The 17,504-nt window shown below is 46.9% G+C and overlaps 1 protein-coding gene across 1 annotated transcript; it reads right to left on the bottom strand.

Annotated features, from left to right (window-relative positions):
* Positions 1 to 406: 406 nt before the first annotated feature.
* On the bottom strand, positions 407 to 2,210 carry LOC115657671 (brain-specific homeobox/POU domain protein 3). The gene is made up of 2 exons (XM_030575752.1): positions 2,080 to 2,210; positions 407 to 1,309 (listed from the first exon to the last, which is right to left on the bottom strand). The coding sequence occupies exons 1-2, from the start codon at positions 2,197 to 2,199 to the stop codon at positions 407 to 409; spliced, it is 1,023 nt and encodes a 340-aa protein (XP_030431612.1). The 5' UTR covers positions 2,200 to 2,210.
* Positions 2,211 to 17,504: the final 15,294 nt, after the last annotated feature.

Here is a 17,504-nt window from a genome sequence, read left to right on the forward strand (position 1 = left end):
TAAAAAGAGTATCTGAAACTGAGAATAAACATTTTTTTCAAGTTTCATTGAATTTTCTTCTCCTCTGCCACTTTCTAATAGTCAGTGGAGGGGGTAAGCGGGTTTCATCTCAAAGACACAAGCCCTGACATTCACTCACCAGGACTATTGGACAGTTCTATACCTTTCTCCTGTATGGTTTTGTCTTTTAAAAAAGTCTTTATTAGTGACATTATTATGCCCAGTTCCTTGATTTGCAGAAACAACCGCGGATTGGAGAGGACAGCGAAGTCACCAGTTCTTGGTGGTTTTCCCTTTAAAAAATATCTGCCTGATTTAGGAGCTGGAGAAGCAGATTATTCCAGGGCTGGCTTGGGGGAGGGGGCGAACACTGGTTTTCTCTGCCGTCCCATCCCCTCTCCAGCTCTCAGTAGGTTGCAGAAAATTTCATCCTTTTCTGTTTCTGTCTTTGGTTGCAAAACCAGACGCGCACCACGTTCTTCTTCAAGTCTAACTTCTCTGCAATGGCTGCGATTTTCTCCGAGGAAGGTCTGGGCTGCACAGCAAAATAAGCTTCTAGCGACCTCTTCTCCGGGGCTGCTATGGAAGTGCGCTTTCGTTTCTTGTCCCCGCCAGTGTAGATTTCGGGCTTGGTCATTTTCTCTCTTTGAGCCCTCTCAGCCTCCTCCAGCCAAGCCTCCAAAATGGGCTTCAGGGCCACCATGTTGTTGTGGGACAAGGTGAGGGACTCGAACCTGCAGATGGTGCTTTGGCTCAAGCAGCCAACACCTGGGATCTTCAGGTTGGCCAAGGCGGAGCCCACGTCCGCCTGGGTCACCCCAAGTTTGATCCTCCTCTGCTTGAACCGCTCAGCAAAGGACTCCAGCTCCCTGGGGTCTGTCTCTGTCTCGGGGCCTGAGATGACAGCATGGGAGGCCAAGCCGTGGGGGTGGGACATGTTCATGGACTGAGGGTGGTGGGCCATGTGGTTGAGGGCTGGCATGTGGGAGTGCGGGTGGGAGGGCGTGGAGCCCACCTCGGGTCCGGGCACACCCCCCAGCGGGATGGCAGAGTTGAGGTGGTCCAGGAGCTCCCCCTCCAAACCCTGCGAGGGCTGGTGGTGGTGGTGGTGATGGTGGGTGGTCAGCACCGAGGGGTGGTGCAGGTGAACCGAAGAAGAGGTAGGCGTGCAGGAGACGCTGCTCATGGTGTGGTAGGTGGCATCTGGTTTGAAGGGATGGGTTTTCTGAGACACTATATCCACAGCTGCCAGAGCTTCAGCCCCTCTCAGCAAAGTCTCATCGAAGCCCGCGAAGATATTGCCCTGGATCTGAGGAAACAAAGAAACAAAAATGCCAAAAGAGTGTGAAGCACGCGATAGCTCTCTGAAATGCAAGAGGAGCAAGACTGGCGACAGGCAACGTGTCACCCCAGACTAGAGGAGCAAGAGAGGCTTCGGTGTCAGGAAACCAACATCCCGTTAGGAGAATTACCAGCCAATGCCAACACGATCTAACCCAATCTTCAAGGCAACGCTCTTCCAAAGGAAAGAGATTTTTGGAAAAAACAAAACAGCCCCTCCTCCCCTCAAAAAACCGAATAAATCCAGGCAATGGACCTAAATCCGGCAAACATGCCCAGAAAGTGAGGGAGATCGTTTCTTTTTCTTACTCCAAATAGCTGCAAGCCATTCGCCTTATTTCTTAAACCGGGAACCCCGAGCAAACTGCCCCGCAAACACATACTTGGGTCCTTCACACTCTTTCCAGGAAAAAATGTACTAGGAATCTAAATTGCCCGACAAACTTATCGCCAATTTAGTTAGAGAGATTCTGCTGAATGTGACTGTCTGCAAAATTAAATTAAAGAAAAAGTTAGAGGCAGTTTGCGGAATCCCCATCACACAGAGAGTCTAAGCATTAGCCGAAGACACCAAATGAAAATAATCCAACCGCTGTTCATGACTCCTGCATCTTTCCCTTGCCTATGAAATAAACTGAAATACACGTACATCTAGTGGGGCTCCCAGGCAGCCGGCAGCAAAGCGGCCTGACATCAGTCCCGTTTTCAGGGACGAGCTGGACTGTTTGTGCGGCTTACCTGGGGGGCTGGTAGACAGGCTCTCCTGATGGCCTCCGAGCTGGTGTGCAAGTGGGTGTATTTCGGCTCGTGCAGGATGGGGTGCATGCTGAAAGCCTGCTTGCTGTTCATAGACATCATGGTGACAGAGAGGGAAAAAGACGCAGTGGTACCGGGTGGCTACTGCATGGGCAGGTGGAATCCGTTGAGCTTTGCTCTTTTGGTCTGTTGTTATTGTCTGACTGCTGATCACAGCATCAGTGGCATTATAGTCCTACTCTGGCCCGCCCCCAGCCCCTCCAATTGGGGGAGCTGGCTGCGGACTCCGCCTCCTCTTCCTACCACTCCCCCGAGAAGCCGAGCAGGAGCCAGTGATCTCACTAGCCTCTTGGCCACCTCTTCCCGTCCCCGCCCCAGCGATGATCCAGCTGCAAGCAGTCAGGGTGCATTGATGCCATTGTGCAGCGGGACTGGTACACTGCCTCGGAGCCCTGCCCGAATGTCTCCCAAGCAGGGTGCGAGGGCTAGCTGCCAGCACCTCATCTCGCTGAGAAATACTGCCCGCAGCTAATGGGTGAAACAAGGTAAACTTCCTTGATCCCCTGGCCTGAGCTAAACTGATTAGGGACACCCGGTTAGATGAACCACCCAATGATTATTGTCTCTGCGTCTCCATTCGTTTGCAACAAACCCATATTTATTTGGAATGAAGGCGAGGATATTCTTGGCAAGCCCTAACCTCTGACTCAGTCTGCGGGCTCACCGAAGAGGGGTGCGTGAACAGCACAAAGTCAATAGATACCTGGATATTTTGGTGCTGGATAAATGCTCCGAGTTCTGATCAGCGAGTATCCATGACACTGTTCACGAATCCTGATTGGTTCCAGATATGCTAGTAGGAATGTTAGTCCTCTGAAGAGCTGTACCTGAAAGTACATAGTTCTTCATCTTCCTAGCTGTATGCTCCCATGGGCCGCTTGTCTGCAGAACCTGGGCTCCGAATTGCCACTCCAGCCAGCTTCGAATGTTGTATCCCCGTTCTGTACATATTTCTCTTCGCCTCGTGTAGAAAAAGTTTGTGAGCGAATCAGTGTGGAGGATCATGTGACTTAGACGACCAATCAGACACACAAAAAGCATATCCCGCGCCCATCAAAAATAAAATACTTCTCAAAGACTCAAACCACCTATATTTGGAAAAATCCTTTGTCCAAACAACCCAGCAAATATTTAGAAATAAAGACTGTCTGGGAAGAAAATCAGGATTGGCTCCTGAACAATTCGTTAACCAAGAAAGGAGCTAATTTAATAGTATCATTTTAACAAATAACAAGCTCTAATTGTACTCATCTGTCCCCTATATGTTCAGCCATTGATTTAATTAAAATATTAGTCGCTAACAATATATTGGTTGTGATATCTTCTCTTCTGCTATTGTACATTTCTCATAATGAACCAAACTAACCCACTGACTTAATTCTGCTCGCAGAAGTCAACTGGAATACTCCCCCAAGTAAGCAGCCACGTTAAAAGTGTTTGCAGGATTGAGGCTTAAAGGACTTACTGCGCTAATTTTTCTGAATCAGAATCTCTGTTCTAGAATGTCGTGCTATATCTGTACAGTGCTATAAACAGTGCTCTTATGCCTTTTGTGCCTCTCGTGTTGTTTTTTAAATTATTAAGGGCTTTCAAAAATTGAGTTGAGGCTAGTCACAAAGTTCGCATATGAATCTGAATGCAAACTTTATCAAAGTCTGGGGTGTTTGAAACCAGGATTTCAACACAGATGCATGACTAAAGGAAGTGTATTTTATTTATTGATCATATTTTGACTTCTTTTAAAGTGGTATTGGCTGTAATAAAAAATGGATTGTCAAAGGGTTGTCATCACACAATGACTATCAATGGTTCACATAAAATGGTGAATATATTTAACGATACACTATCAATTTTTTTAAAAGACAAATTATTTTTTTCAGAGGAAATTTTTTTAATCATTTTTTTCAAAATTTCTGTTGCATTTATTTATTTATTTATTTATTTATTTTGGTTGTAAATGAAAAACCAAAAATTAAAACATTTTAACTTTAAAAAAAATGAGAGAAAAAGCCAGTTTTCAAAAATTATTTTAGGGATATAAATGTTTAGTTTTTGAATACCAAAACCCAACATTTTAACAAAAATCTTTGGTTTTGATTTCCCTAAAAATCTGGAGTATTCTAGCCAAAATGAAAATTTTCTACAACAAAATATCATTTTGATCAAAAAGCCACTTTGTTGAAAAAATGTTTCAATAATTTTTTCACCCACTCGAATAAATTTGTTTGGCAATCATAAATATGGGTTATTTATTTATACTCTATTCTTCTGTAAGAATTCGTGCAGTCTGAGATGGCTTACCATGCTTATGGACTTAGCTAGCTAATTATCCTCTGTGTTTCAGTAAAGTCCTCCCCCTCCAGCCCTGTTTTATTGTAATTTATCCATTCAACTAAAGTCTGCATGGAGATAATGCTCAAGCCCACTCTGAACTGGAGGAATTTGCAAATCCAAGCCCAGCCTACTAGATGCTGTCAGGCCTTCATGCAGCCATTTGACAGGCAACAAAGACACTGCACTAAGCTGTCCAAGCTGTCACTAAAGGTGAGCAGGTGCATTGAGGGATTTCAGGGAAAGACTAAGTGTACTGCTGCAGGTGCTTTCCCAGTGCTTACTGTATACTGTGGCACTGCAATGATGCAGTGTAATAGGAAGGTGGATAAAAAGATGCTTGCTCAGAGCAGGTGCAATGTGCAGCACTGTACACACATAGCATGTCACAGATATGCAGCGGTTGTAGCAGTGCAGGCAACACCTGCAGCTCTCTTGGTATTACACAGCTCCTGCTGGCCCTGTACCAACATAATGCCCACAATGCTATTATGAGACAGTGGGTTCAAAGTTAACTTCCCAGCTGGATTCCTACAGAATTTAGGTATCTCTTGGAGATCTCCCCTCTCACTACTGACCCAGCTTGGCACCTGTGATCTTCTAGGGCCACAGAAGAAGGTGGCAGATATGGCTGCACACAAAGTATTAAAGCTGGGAAACTGGAAGCTTTAAAAACTATGGGGAGGAAGAGAGAGGAGAAGGAGGCAGCCAGGGCAGGAGGGTTGAAAGAAAAAACAAAACACAGTCTAATTGGCTGAGATGACACCAAAACCAGAGTCTGAACACCTGCAAAGTCTGGGCAAGTTCAAATCCAGGTTCCAGGGCTGGAGCCAGACTTTGAGGCTATAGTCTTGTGATCCATTCTCAGGTCATGGAATTGTTGTTGGCCAAAGAAGCGTGCAATGAATCAATGAACTATGTCTATGTAGCAAATCACTGATGAGTGTCTAGAGATTGTGTCCAAGGGAAAATTAAATTCCATGCCTGTGGAAAGACCTTGGCAGAAGAACTGGCTGTGCTCTGCTGTGCTGGAATGAGACGTCAGGATTTGGAAGCTACAGGGGAATGCCCTTTCCTTTATGGCATAGAATCCATAGGAGCTCCCTGTGGCAGCGCAAGGCAATAGGCAGGCAAGGGTGGGGCACAGCTGGGCCCATAAAATCTGCATCTTTGGAGATCCTCTCACAATGGGAGGGGACACATAATGGGTGATCCCAGCCACTGGATTGGAGCAAACTCTGCAGAATGGCTCTAAACCCACTCTGCAGCCTTGGGAAAGATTCTTGCTCCTCCTTTATGTGTCTGATTAATGCCCTGTGTCTCCAGACTGAGCGTAGGCTCTGCTCTAAACAAAAACCCCTACTGACAATATTAGATCCAGGCCTAAAGTGTCATCACTGCAAAACAAGCAGCAGAACCCAATTGCCTTTTCTTGAAACTTATAATTTGTAAAGAACATTTCGGACCTCTGTTGTTCCCTGTCAACATGGCTACTCCATGCTAACTGCCTACAGGCCTAGAGCATGTGGGAATGGAATGCTTTCCACTGCGTTGGGATGGAGAACTCTTTCCCCCCCACTCAGTTTTCCATCAGCGCAGCTATCTGAGTCATTCTGGAATTACCACCGCTGCTTGCAGAGACACTGCAGCATTGGATGATGGGCAAAGGAAAGACATTGCCAGCAAGGTTCATTTTATGCTCCCTTTACACTAGAGACTTGTGGAATGACTGCAAGGGGGAATTCTCACTGCCTGGTGCTCTGCGGCGGAGAGAGCAATGTGGTCAGGCACTTTCTCGGCTAATAGCTTGTAATATCATTATCTCTGATGGCTGCAATAATCTCTTGGCAGTTGGGTTTTTCTTGGGGAGTTGTGGAGCCTCCCAGATAACCTAGTTTCTCTTCATCTGCCCCTCTCTATCTCTGTTCTCTGCATTCCAGCAATTCTAGCCCCTGCCAAGGACGTGGAGACAGGCCTGATCCCAGGCCCTGGATTTACTCAGACTTAAAGAATCTCATGTTACAATCAGCCCCTATAGTGCTAATGAGCTGAACAAAAACCCTGCAGCTGAACATGCCCAAGCCTTACACCAGGCACAGAGACCACTTCAGAGAGGCAGGCTCTCCCACTGTTCTGATACCAGCCCTACTCAAGCTGACCCTCAGAGCTGTGTTGATGTGGGAGACCTTTCCCATTAATCTTGGCCCATGTGATGGAGTTCAGGTCTGGGTCTGAACTTGAACTTCCTCAAAGCTCTGGCATGTTCAGCTGCAGGGTTTTTGTTCAGCCCATTAGAACTATAGGGGCTGGTTATAATGTGAGATTCTTCAAGAATGAGTAGATCCAGGGCTTAGGGAGGATGAAAACACATCTTCATTTCTTATCATTGTCATCCTTTCCTGTCTAGTAAACACTACGTACTCTCTCTCACACACATGTGGGCACATAAACACATACATGTAATATGTGTATACACACAAACACAAACAACTGCAAGCACACAAAAGTACATAGGCATCTATATGCAAAAACACACATTACATATATATATACACACACACACACACACACAAACAAACACATGCACACAAATACATACCCACAAATACACACACAGCAAACACATGCCCATACACTCAAACACAAGAGTGCGTACCAGCACAAACACACACTCCTTACCTCCAGTGAGTCCAGTGGAGCTAAAATGCATGCACCTGTTCCTCTTAGATTCCATGTGTGCACACTCCCACCATCAATCAGGTCATCGGTAATAATATTAAATGCATTGATAAAGGCATGCTCTTATACTCCATCAGTGGGAGTTTTACATGAATTGGACTGCAGGGTTAGACCCCAAATCAGGAACATATGCAAGTCTGGGGTTGCTGTTTATTATGCTTAACTACTGATGCAGAGTCAGCAGGACGACCACATGAATAAATACCCATTGTTTTCATGGGACCCAAAAAATAGTGACTATTGCTTTTGTTTTAATGTCTATGCCGTGCTCAGTTGTTGACCCACAGATGCTAACAGGAGCACCCAGCACCTTCTCGTCAAGATGGTTTTCAGGATCTGCATCCATGCAGTGTTCAGACATGCTTTCTTTCGCCTTTGGCTGGTGGACTGCACTCCTTCCTGCGAGACCCACTCCCACACCTGGTAATCCATACCTCCAAGATGGATTACCATCATGTGTTTGCACTGTGTTGGAGAGGGAAGTCACAGAAACAAACCTGCCTTTCCCTGGAAGTCGAGGCTCAGCAGGGTTCACCAAGGCAGAAGAGTGCTCTCCTTGCCCTGGGAAGTCTTTATTACTCTACCTTTGCATCATGAAGTATGGCTCTCTAGCAGCAAGATTCCTGCTAGGACATTTCTGGAGTCCATTTTGGTAGCACTGGAGTGATGTAAACTGGTCCTGGGTGAAAAGCATATCTGGATTCTGGGTCAACAGTGTGATCTTAGAGCAGTGCTGGCAAACACCCGCTGTGTGTGTGACTCAGCTGATGTCAGCAATAACATCCACACAAAATAGTGGTGGGGAAAGTCCCAGGGCACAAGTCCCTTGCAGTTATAGAAGACATGGCTGCTGGCAAAGAGGGAATGTTGCTGAAGTTCCAGCTGGCACCAGCTGAGGAAGTTTATATTAGTGGGAGACACCTACCCACTAATACCCACCTTCCAAGGGCATTGCTGGGCAGAGACTTTCACTGCCAGAGACCTGCCTGGCATTCCCAGGGCCCAGCTGGAATTTTTGCTCATACGCAGACTGAAGGAATTAACAGTTGTTTGCAGTTTAGATGTACTGCTCAGATCTGCATATATGTTGATCATCTATGATATATCTTTAATAGATGTTTGGGTCAAAGTACTGAACCACATGGCAAACCCCAGACTGCACAGAGTATAAAAGCTATTGATGTCAATGTTTTTTCCAGCTAGGTAGGGGAAGAAATTTGGACCTGATGGTTTTGGGATGCAGGGTGGAGGGAGGGAGGGACAGGGGACCAGACTTTCTGGGACATTCCAGCTATTTTGAATGGCTCCCATAATTCAAAGAAGGCATAAACCCATCCTAAACAACTTATTACATTAATTACTATAATCAACTGGCTTGTATGGTCCCTCTCTACACCACACCCCCTGATTCTAAATGAGCACAGCCTTTTCTTAGTGCCCTTTCCTGCTCCCAGTGCAGATAGGGGAACCTTTGCTATTGATTTACAAGCTCTCAAAATGTCATAGCTACATTTCCTTGTTGTCCTGCCATGTTCGAGTTGGTCAGATAGGGCTACCACATGATGCAAAGAGATGGACTATAATACAATGATGGATATTTAGAAGAAAACACACTGTGATTTAGCTACAGTCGGCGAGGAGAGCTGATGTATTACAGATGCAACACACCATGGCCAATGGTTTAGCTAGAAGTTTAGCAGATTCTTCTGTGATTGGTGAAGCTAGATATCTTAAAAACAGACTGGTGCTATCAAGTCAAAAAAATGGGCAGCAGTAATAACAACAACAACTATTATTAATTATTCCACTTCCATAGCATCTTTCACCCTGAACAATCCAAAATGCTTTGCAAAGAAATGGTCCAACTCTTCAGATCATTACCCACGTTCACTTCTCTTTTCGATTTACACCGGGATAACTCCACTGGCTTTAGTGGCACTCCTCCAGAGTTACACCAGTGTTACTCACTGGTTGTTCATTGGATGCAATGTGCAAGAGTCTCCTTTCAGGTATGAATCAGGAGTAACACCAATGATGTCAAAGGAGCTATAGCAGTGTAAATGCAGGTGTAAGAGAGAGGAAAATCAGGCCCATTGAGAGTTCTGCTTGTGTTAAGACTGAATAAAAACTGCATAAAGAATCTGAGGATCTGGCATCTCTGAAACGCTGTCACTTCTGGGTTGGAGCCCAATTTCCAGGCAAATCCTTGGCACCCACAGCACACCATCAAAGAAAGGGGAAACTTTGGAAGAGAACCCTGGGACAAACTCCTATGGGTGTCCTTTGTGTCATGGTCATCATCATGCTGCCAGTTTGGCCCAAGCAGTTAGCCCAAGCTCAGGCCCTACAAGGTTGTTTCCAGTGTGAGAAGTGGATCCTAGGAGTCAGGCCTGTTTCAGGTACAATCCTGTTTATTTACAACAAAAGTACACTGAGTCCTGTTTCCCTGAACATTGCAGAAACAAACAGCAACAGGCACTTTCCTTGCTCAGAAATCCCCAAGTACACCACTCTAGCAAGTTCTGTGCCCAAAAAGCCCCATCTTTTGGCTTCCTCTCAAGGTCACACTCACGGTTCCTCATGCTGGCTTGTTCTGCCTCCAGCACACACAGTATGCAACCATTGTCCTAGCCCTGTGTCTGCAGCCAGGGAAATCCCTCCGTTCACATAGCTTAGCTCTGACCTGCCATCGGGCTTGGTACCTTAGCTGGTCACAGACCTCCCCAGACCCTAGCTGTTTTTACTACATAAAAGGCTTGGTTGCTTCTGTTGAGCCTAAAAGAGTGTGGATCCCCTCCCACTTGGCTTGAAAGAGGTCTCTGATTGTCAAGATAGTAAAGTGCCAGGCAGACTGTGAAGAGCTACAAAAGGATCTCACAAAACTGGATGACCAGGCTACAAAATGGCAGATGAAATTCAATGTTGATAAATTTAAAGTAATGCACATTGGAAAACATAATCCCAACTATACATATAAAATGATGGGGTCTAAATTAGCTGTTACGACTCAAGAAAGAGATCTTGGATTCATTTTGGACAGTTCTCTGAAAACATCCACTCAGTGTGCAGCGGTAGTCAAAAAAGCAAACAATGTTGTGAATCATCAAGAAAGGGATAGATAATAAGACAGAAAATATCATAGTGCCTCTATATAAATCCATGGTATGCCCACATCTTGAATACTGTGTACATATGTGGTCACCCCATTTCAAAAATAGTTATATTAGAATTGGAAAAGGTTCAGAAAAGGACAACAAATTTATTAGGGATGGCTTCCATATGAGGAGAAATTAAAAAGCCTAGGACTTCTCAGCTTGGAAAAGAGACGACTAAGGGGGGATATGATAGAGGGCTATAAAATCATGACTGGGGTGGAGAAAGTAAATAAGGAAGTGTTATTTACTCCTTCTTATAATACATGAACTAGGGGTTACCAAATGAAATTAATAGGCAGCACATTTAAAACAAACAAAAGGAAGTATTTATTCACACAACGCACAGTCAGCTTGTGGAACTCCTTGCCAGAGGATGTTGTAAAGGCCAAGACTATAACAGGGTTCAAAAAAGAACTAGATAAATTCATGGAGGATAGATCCATCAATGGTTATTAGCCAGGATGGGCAGGGATGGTGTCCCTAGCCTCTATTTGCCAGAAGCTGGGAATGGGCGACGGAATGGATCACTTGATGATTACCTGTTCTGTTATTCCCTCTGAAACACCTGGCATTGGCTACTGTCAGAAGACAGGATACTGGACTAGATGGATTTTTGGTCTGACCCAGTATGTCCATTCTTATATCTTGTGTAGCAGGCTGCTGACTCACCAGCGCAACGCCTCCTACTGGTAAATCCAGGAATTAGCTCACGCAGCTCAGGAATGCCCTGCTCTGGCTGATTTTTCTCCCTCAGTTACCTGCCCTGTTGTCTCCACCACCTCTGACCTCATGTCCCTCTGCCCCTCTGCCCCTTACCTTGGGGTGCTGCCCCATGGCAGTGTCCCCACACTCTGGGTCTCCCCTCCCAGGTGAACCTCAGCCCACCTTGCCTCAGTTGCTACTGCATGTCATCACCTAGCCTCTTCTCTCAGGGGCAAACTGCAGTCTGAAATGGCTGTTTATCACTGGCAGAGGGTTGGACCTGCTGCCTTTTCTTGGTCTGGCTGCCTCCCTGCAGTCCTAGTACCTCCTCAGGCCTTTGCTGCAAGGCCTGAGCCTGGGAGGTCACCAGACCAGAGCTCTCCAGCTCAGCCTGCCCTTTCCCAGTACTGCTCTGTCCAAGATAGCCCTGTCTCTGCCAGGCAGCTACGTCCTTCTTACTCCACTGCTGGAGCAAGACTCACTTCCTTTGCCCCAGGAGCCCTTCTTATACTGGCCCATCTGGGCCCTGATTGGCTGCCTCAAGCTCACTTGGGATTGGCTGCCCTGGGGCAGCCCTTTCCCAGGGCTGTTTTTAACCCCTTCCAAACCAGAGCAGGGTGACCACGCCGCTACACATTGGATTCAAAATTCACCTGCTGGCCGCCAATAGCACCTTGCAACATAGCACCAGCATGAAGCAGACAAGACCTCTGCTTTCAAAATCTCAGTGGAAGTATCCAGATGAAGTGTCATTTTATCTGCTCTAAAGGATGAAGGATTGAGTCATCTCTGTCAGGCTTTGAAACTGTGGTGTCAGGAAGTCTAAGGCCTGCTTGTCTCTTACTCCAGTGGGGCAAAGAAGTCATAACGGTGGGAGAAATGTCTCCCTGAACTGGCTTAGAGTTGGCAGAATGGGTCCTGGCATAGGGGACATGATGAGTGTAGCAAGAGAGCACATTTGCTCCACATTCTTTGTTTCCATGACTCATATTCCAGGGGCTGGATGGGCCCTTGACAGTTCATGGAATACAGGGAGCAGAAGGGTGGTTTAAACAGCCAGCACTGAGTGCAGAAAAGGAGGTTCTGAAAATCAAATCAAGGCTTATGTATTTCAGAGATGATGCACTAAACCCTATGGCCTGATTCTGCTCTGACTTACACACCTGTAAATAAGGAGCACCTCCATCTAAGTCAATGGAGTTACCTCCATTTAAAGCTGATGTGAGATCAGAAATGGGCGCTAAAGTGTGTAACCCCAGTGCAGCTCCACAGCAAGCAGTGGAGTTATAGCAGGACTGAAGTAGGTGCAAGAGCTCTGTACTGCTCCATTCATAGTCTGGCTAAAAACCATCAAGTGGTGATTTAAAACAATGTGTTTTCAACTGAATCAGTTTTGGAGGTGGGGAAATAGAACCAGTTTCCAGTGATGTCAGGGTCCATCTCTTCCTGATTTCTCGCTCTGCGATTTAACTCAGGGATCTAACCTAGAAGAAAAAAATATCCCTGCAGAAAAGTGATTCAGACCAGCTTGTAAAAATCATTATTAAAACCCCGCTGCACCCAACTGTGAAAGATAGCTTTCAATTAAAGAGTGCAAACCTTCATCCAAGTTTATAGGAAGATGCTTCAATTCCTGAGATGTGCCAACCAGCAATTTAGTGGGGCCCTTCTGCAGGGAACCTTTTCATCCCTCAGTGTTAGCTGGCAGGGAACATCTTAGTTTAAATGGGCAACTTTGTAAGTTTCTTGAGTGTGGTTTCTTCCATTAGAAAATGGGAATCTTTTAACAGCTCAACCAGGCAGCAAAATTCCCCCATTCTATCTACTGCATTAGGAACCTGGAGCCTGCACCAATCTGACTCCATGGAAGAGGAGAGAGCGAGAGAAAAGAAAATACAGATGGGGCAAAGTGTATCTCTACTTTTTAATACTAAATTATTTACAGTAAGTAAAATCGTGTGTGTCAATTGTGAAAAGAGTCCAATTTGTTTGATTTACATTGCAGGGGGGGTGCCCTAGGGTAGGGGGTGTTTAACTATCTCCTCTAATGTAATTGCCTATGGCGGCCTGTTAAATATTTTATGGGCTGCCTGGGCAAAGTGAGGAAGCCTTGTCTGATATGCTCATGCAACCCTTTCAGAGTATCAAATGTATTTGCTCATGCAGCCAGAGATTACCTGAGACCTAGCACTAGGAATTCTCATTTCAAGCCTACGTGGACTGCAAAAGGGCTTGTCACAGCCCATCTTTGGAAAGCTGGGTATGCCTAATTTCTATGGGAAAGTGCTTCCCATTGGGAAATATGGTCTATTTCCTGGCCTCAGTGTTTCCATTAGAAACCCATGTTCTCTCTCCCTCTCCATAGGAACATTTGTCCAGAAACACTGGCAGGGCAAACATGTATTTCTCGAAGCTGACTGAAGGAGTGTGTGCATGTCTGTACAAAGGGACATGCTGCAGTGTAGGCACATTGGCATGGAGGGCCCAGAACTTGATATGGGTGCCACAGCTGATCAAAGCTGTATGCATTGGCAGAGGTCTGTGGGAGGCAAGGACTAGAAATGCAGGTAATATTACAAGGTCAGTAGTCAGGTGCACTAGTAGAGCAGTGTGGGGAAGCCAGCACAACACCTGGCCATGGTCTTTCTCACTCTAGCCATTGTTACCAAATCCTCCTTCCATATGTGTGAAATGCACCTACAACAAGCGCTGAGAGAGGTAGAGACAGGAGCTCAATGTACTTTACAAAGAGGTAGGTGACTGTTGAACTGTAAAGCAGAGAGTAATTAAGTAACTTGCCTTTGATAGACACTTCGTGGCCCAACTGGCCATAGAACCTGTGTCTCCTGATTCCCAGACATGTGCTATGATCACCAAACTGTGCTTCCTCTAAGAGATTCAGCAGCAATAAACATGTGAACCGAGGCTCCCAAGGTGAAATGCTGGCCCCATTGAAAGCAATGGCAAAATGCCCATTGATGTTACTGGGGTCAGAGTTTCACCTGCAGCCGTTAGGGATCTGCCCATCATGCAAGAGAATCATTTTCCCATTCTGTGCTATGCTCGTGGGGGTACAAAGCCCTGACATTAGGACTCAGCCATTTCACATTGGAACAGCCCAGTGGTTGTCATGGTTCTGTGCTCCATGATCAGCCACATATTTTCAGATGTTTTAGTTTTATATTCAGGAAAATATTAACAAGAGAGAACCAATGTGAAGTCTCCAGGAGAGTGCACATTGTGTGTGTTTGTGACAGGGGCTATTTGGCCTTCTCTGGCCCCCGTGGGAGGCATCAGCACCCTGATGCTGCCTGCCCAAGGAAAATCTAGTCAGACTAGGCAACCAACAAGGCAATCCTCCAGAGGGCTAAAAGGGCCAGGAGGAAATACTGACCAATCAAGAATCAGCAAGCCTCTTAAGAAGGCTTTCAGGCTTTTGCTCAGGGGCAGAGCTGGATGAGCCTGGTATAGAGGAGGAGCGCCTAAGGGAGAACCCAGGCCAAGGCCTAAGCATTTGAAGGGGTCTTCCCCACTTTGTTTAAAGGCTCAGACAGCTGAGTCTAGAGCTGCTATTTTGATATTTGATAGTTTAGAGACTATTGCCAAGTTTACAACTCGGGTTACCCTGCCCCAACCTCACAGACTGAGGTGGGGAGCGTCTGCAGTACCACACATGGCCCTGAAGGGAGCACTGCAGAGCAGGCCTGCCTCCCATAGTGTTTCCTGTGTAACATGCTGCAGCAACTCTGAACAAAGGAGCGTCTATCTTAGGACAGGGGTGGAAGTCTTAGAAATTTAAAGGTGCAGGACACAGAAAGCAAATGCACCACAGTGGGAAAGTGAGAGGAAAAAGTGAAATACATGTGTTCTTCTCATTTCTCAACCAGCACAGCTGCACACAGGGTCGGTGCAACCATTTAGGCAAACTAGGCGGCCGCCTAGGGCGCCTAGTTGTTAGGGGTCTCTAAAAGTCCCCTCAGGCAAGGAGATGGACGTGAGCTGGGTGGGGGGGCGCATGGAGAGGCTTGCCCACAATAATGAAGGGGGGCGCACAGAAGAACTGCTCCCTGCTCCAGCTCACCACCGCTCTGCCTCCTCCGCTGTGCACACAGCCCAGCTCTAAGTCTCCTCCAATCAGCGCCGCAAGCCTGGGCGGGGAGGAGAATTAGAGCAGTGCTGAAGTGCTCAGTGGAGGAGGCGGAGCCGAGGTGAGCTGGGGTGGGCTACTCAGGCAGGCTTAGTTTCAGCAGGAGGTCTCCCCAGGCAGGGTTAGCTGCCAGGGAGGGGGAAGGGGGAAGTCTCCCCAGGCAGGGTTAGCTGCCGGGGGGAGTCTCCCCAGGCAGGGTTAGTTGCCATGGGGGGACGGGGGGGAAAGGGGTTAGGTGTGGCAGTAGGGGTGGGGGGTAGCTGCTGCTGCGGAGGGTGCTCCCCAGGTAGGGGGCTGAGTTAGCTGCTGTGGGGGGGGAGTTAGCTGGGGGGGGTGCAAGGTGGAAGTTTCGCCTAGAGCGCGAAAATTCCTTGCACCAGCCCTGGCTACACATCTGCTTAATCAGAGAACAGGTCCATCAATGTCTGTACAGCAAAGAACTGGAGACTCTAATAGGTCAGGAATGTCGCAGCCTGATTCGCTTTGTCTCCTTTGTGTCTTCCCAAGCAGACACCCAACAGCTCACTAGGTGATAACACTGCTGATTTATCTGAATGATCCAGTTCAATGGCTTCCTTGTAGATCAACCTTCATTTCAGGAGTCAGCATAGAATTAGGGGCTGGGTTTCCTCAGCTACCCAGTGCTGTGTTAGGGATATCAGGATCCAGCACTAACCACTATTTTCTGTAGCTACAAGAAAACCCAATGTAATACCATGAAAGATTCTTCCCAACCTTTAGTGTGAAGTTTCGCTTAATGGTAATGGTGCATCCCACAAAGTCACCTTGGTACCTTTCTTTCTTTCTTACTAATTTCCTGAGTCTGCCAACAAGGCATCACTTGTGGTGGGTTTTTGGAGTAGGTATGTCTGTTAAGTAACAACTTGATGTGAACCTCTCAGTTTGTTACATGTAAACCGTCAAGCAGACATTAATGGCAACAGCTTCCAGTCACTACTGATCAGCAGCCTGAGATAAAAAGAAGACCCACCAACAGTGATCAATAACCAGATCTCCATCCAAAGAAGGCCCCAGTTTATTATCATTTCACTTGCCTATAAAAAAAAATGATGCAAATCCTTTTAAAACTGTTACACATTTATTCAGTCATCATACTTGTTTTACTTAAGCACAGGTATAAAGACTATAGGGTTTGGCACATAGTATTTCAGCTATCTCTGTAGAATGCTGATAGAAAGAACGGAAGCTATCTTTTGGCAGTAAAATGCTATCTCCTTGTTCTGAGCGCTTGTCTGAGCCACTTTGCTGTTCTGTGGTGTCACCAGCTGAGGGCTGGGGTTTTGGGGTCGGGGGGAGGGGTTAAAGACTGCAGTCTGCATTGCAGCTGTTGAGACAGGTATCCCCTTGTGCAGCCCAGATCAGCCCTCCTTGTTTCTCCTTTGTTCTGGGATTGAGATGAAGCACCCGTAGAAAAAGATCAAAGATCACGGTGCACCAGCCCTTCAAACGTCACAGCTGTAATGTGAGCTGAGCCTTCTGAATGGGAATACTGGAGTGAGTAATACAAGAATGGAGGGAAGGGCCTGCAGCGACTGGAAAAGCTCCCCCATTTATCACCATTTGCAGTGACAATGGCAAACACATGGAAACCTTTGGAAAAAGAGACCAGTCTGCATCAGACACTTCCCTGTCCCTGGCAGGCCCTCTGCCGTACTGATCCCAGGAGGCAATCCTTTACTGAGGATGTCACATGTTGTATCCTTTGGAAACCTGCAAGAAATGCCCACTCTCTAGTGGCACCTTACCACCATCAGTAGTTGTACTGCTAGAAGCCTCTGCTGAGCTCAGGCCCTGATGTGCTAGGCACTGTACACAGGGGCAGCTCCAGGCACCAGCACAGCAAGTGTGTGCCTGGGGCGGCAAGCCACAGGGGGCGGCCTGCCAGTCGCCATGAGGGAAACAGGCAGGTGGCTTTTGGTGGTGCACCTACGGGAGGTCCGCTGGTCCCGCAGCTTCGGCAGCAATTCGGTGGAGGGGAGGCCGACGGCGCTGCACCAGCAGACAGCCCACAGGTGCACCGCCAAAAGCTGTCTGCCTGCCGTGCTTGGGGCTGCAAACAACATAGAGCCGCCCCTGACTGTACATACACCTTGTGAGAGAGCCCTGCCCTATAGAACTTACAGAGATAGACAAACCAAGGGTTGGAAAAAGGAGGAGTCTTATCCCATTTGACAGATGGGGAACCGAGGCACAGTGACTTATCCCAGGGCACACAGGGAGTCTGTGAAAGAGCTGGGAATTGAAACCAGACC

This window comes from Gopherus evgoodei, chromosome 9, assembly GCF_007399415.2.
Source record: "Gopherus evgoodei ecotype Sinaloan lineage chromosome 9, rGopEvg1_v1.p, whole genome shotgun sequence".
Taxonomy (NCBI): Eukaryota; Metazoa; Chordata; order Testudines; family Testudinidae; genus Gopherus; species Gopherus evgoodei.

Bases quoted from the DNA above. Each gene is read 5' to 3' on its own strand.
- LOC115657671 (XM_030575752.1), bottom strand. From the start codon at position 2,199: ATGATGTCTATGAACAGCAAGCAGGCTTTCAGCATGCACCCCATCCTG. The intron at 1,310-2,079 runs GTAAGCCGCACA...TTGTTTCCTCAG, and splicing joins CCTGTCTACCAGCCCCCCAG to ATCCAGGGCAATATCTTCGC.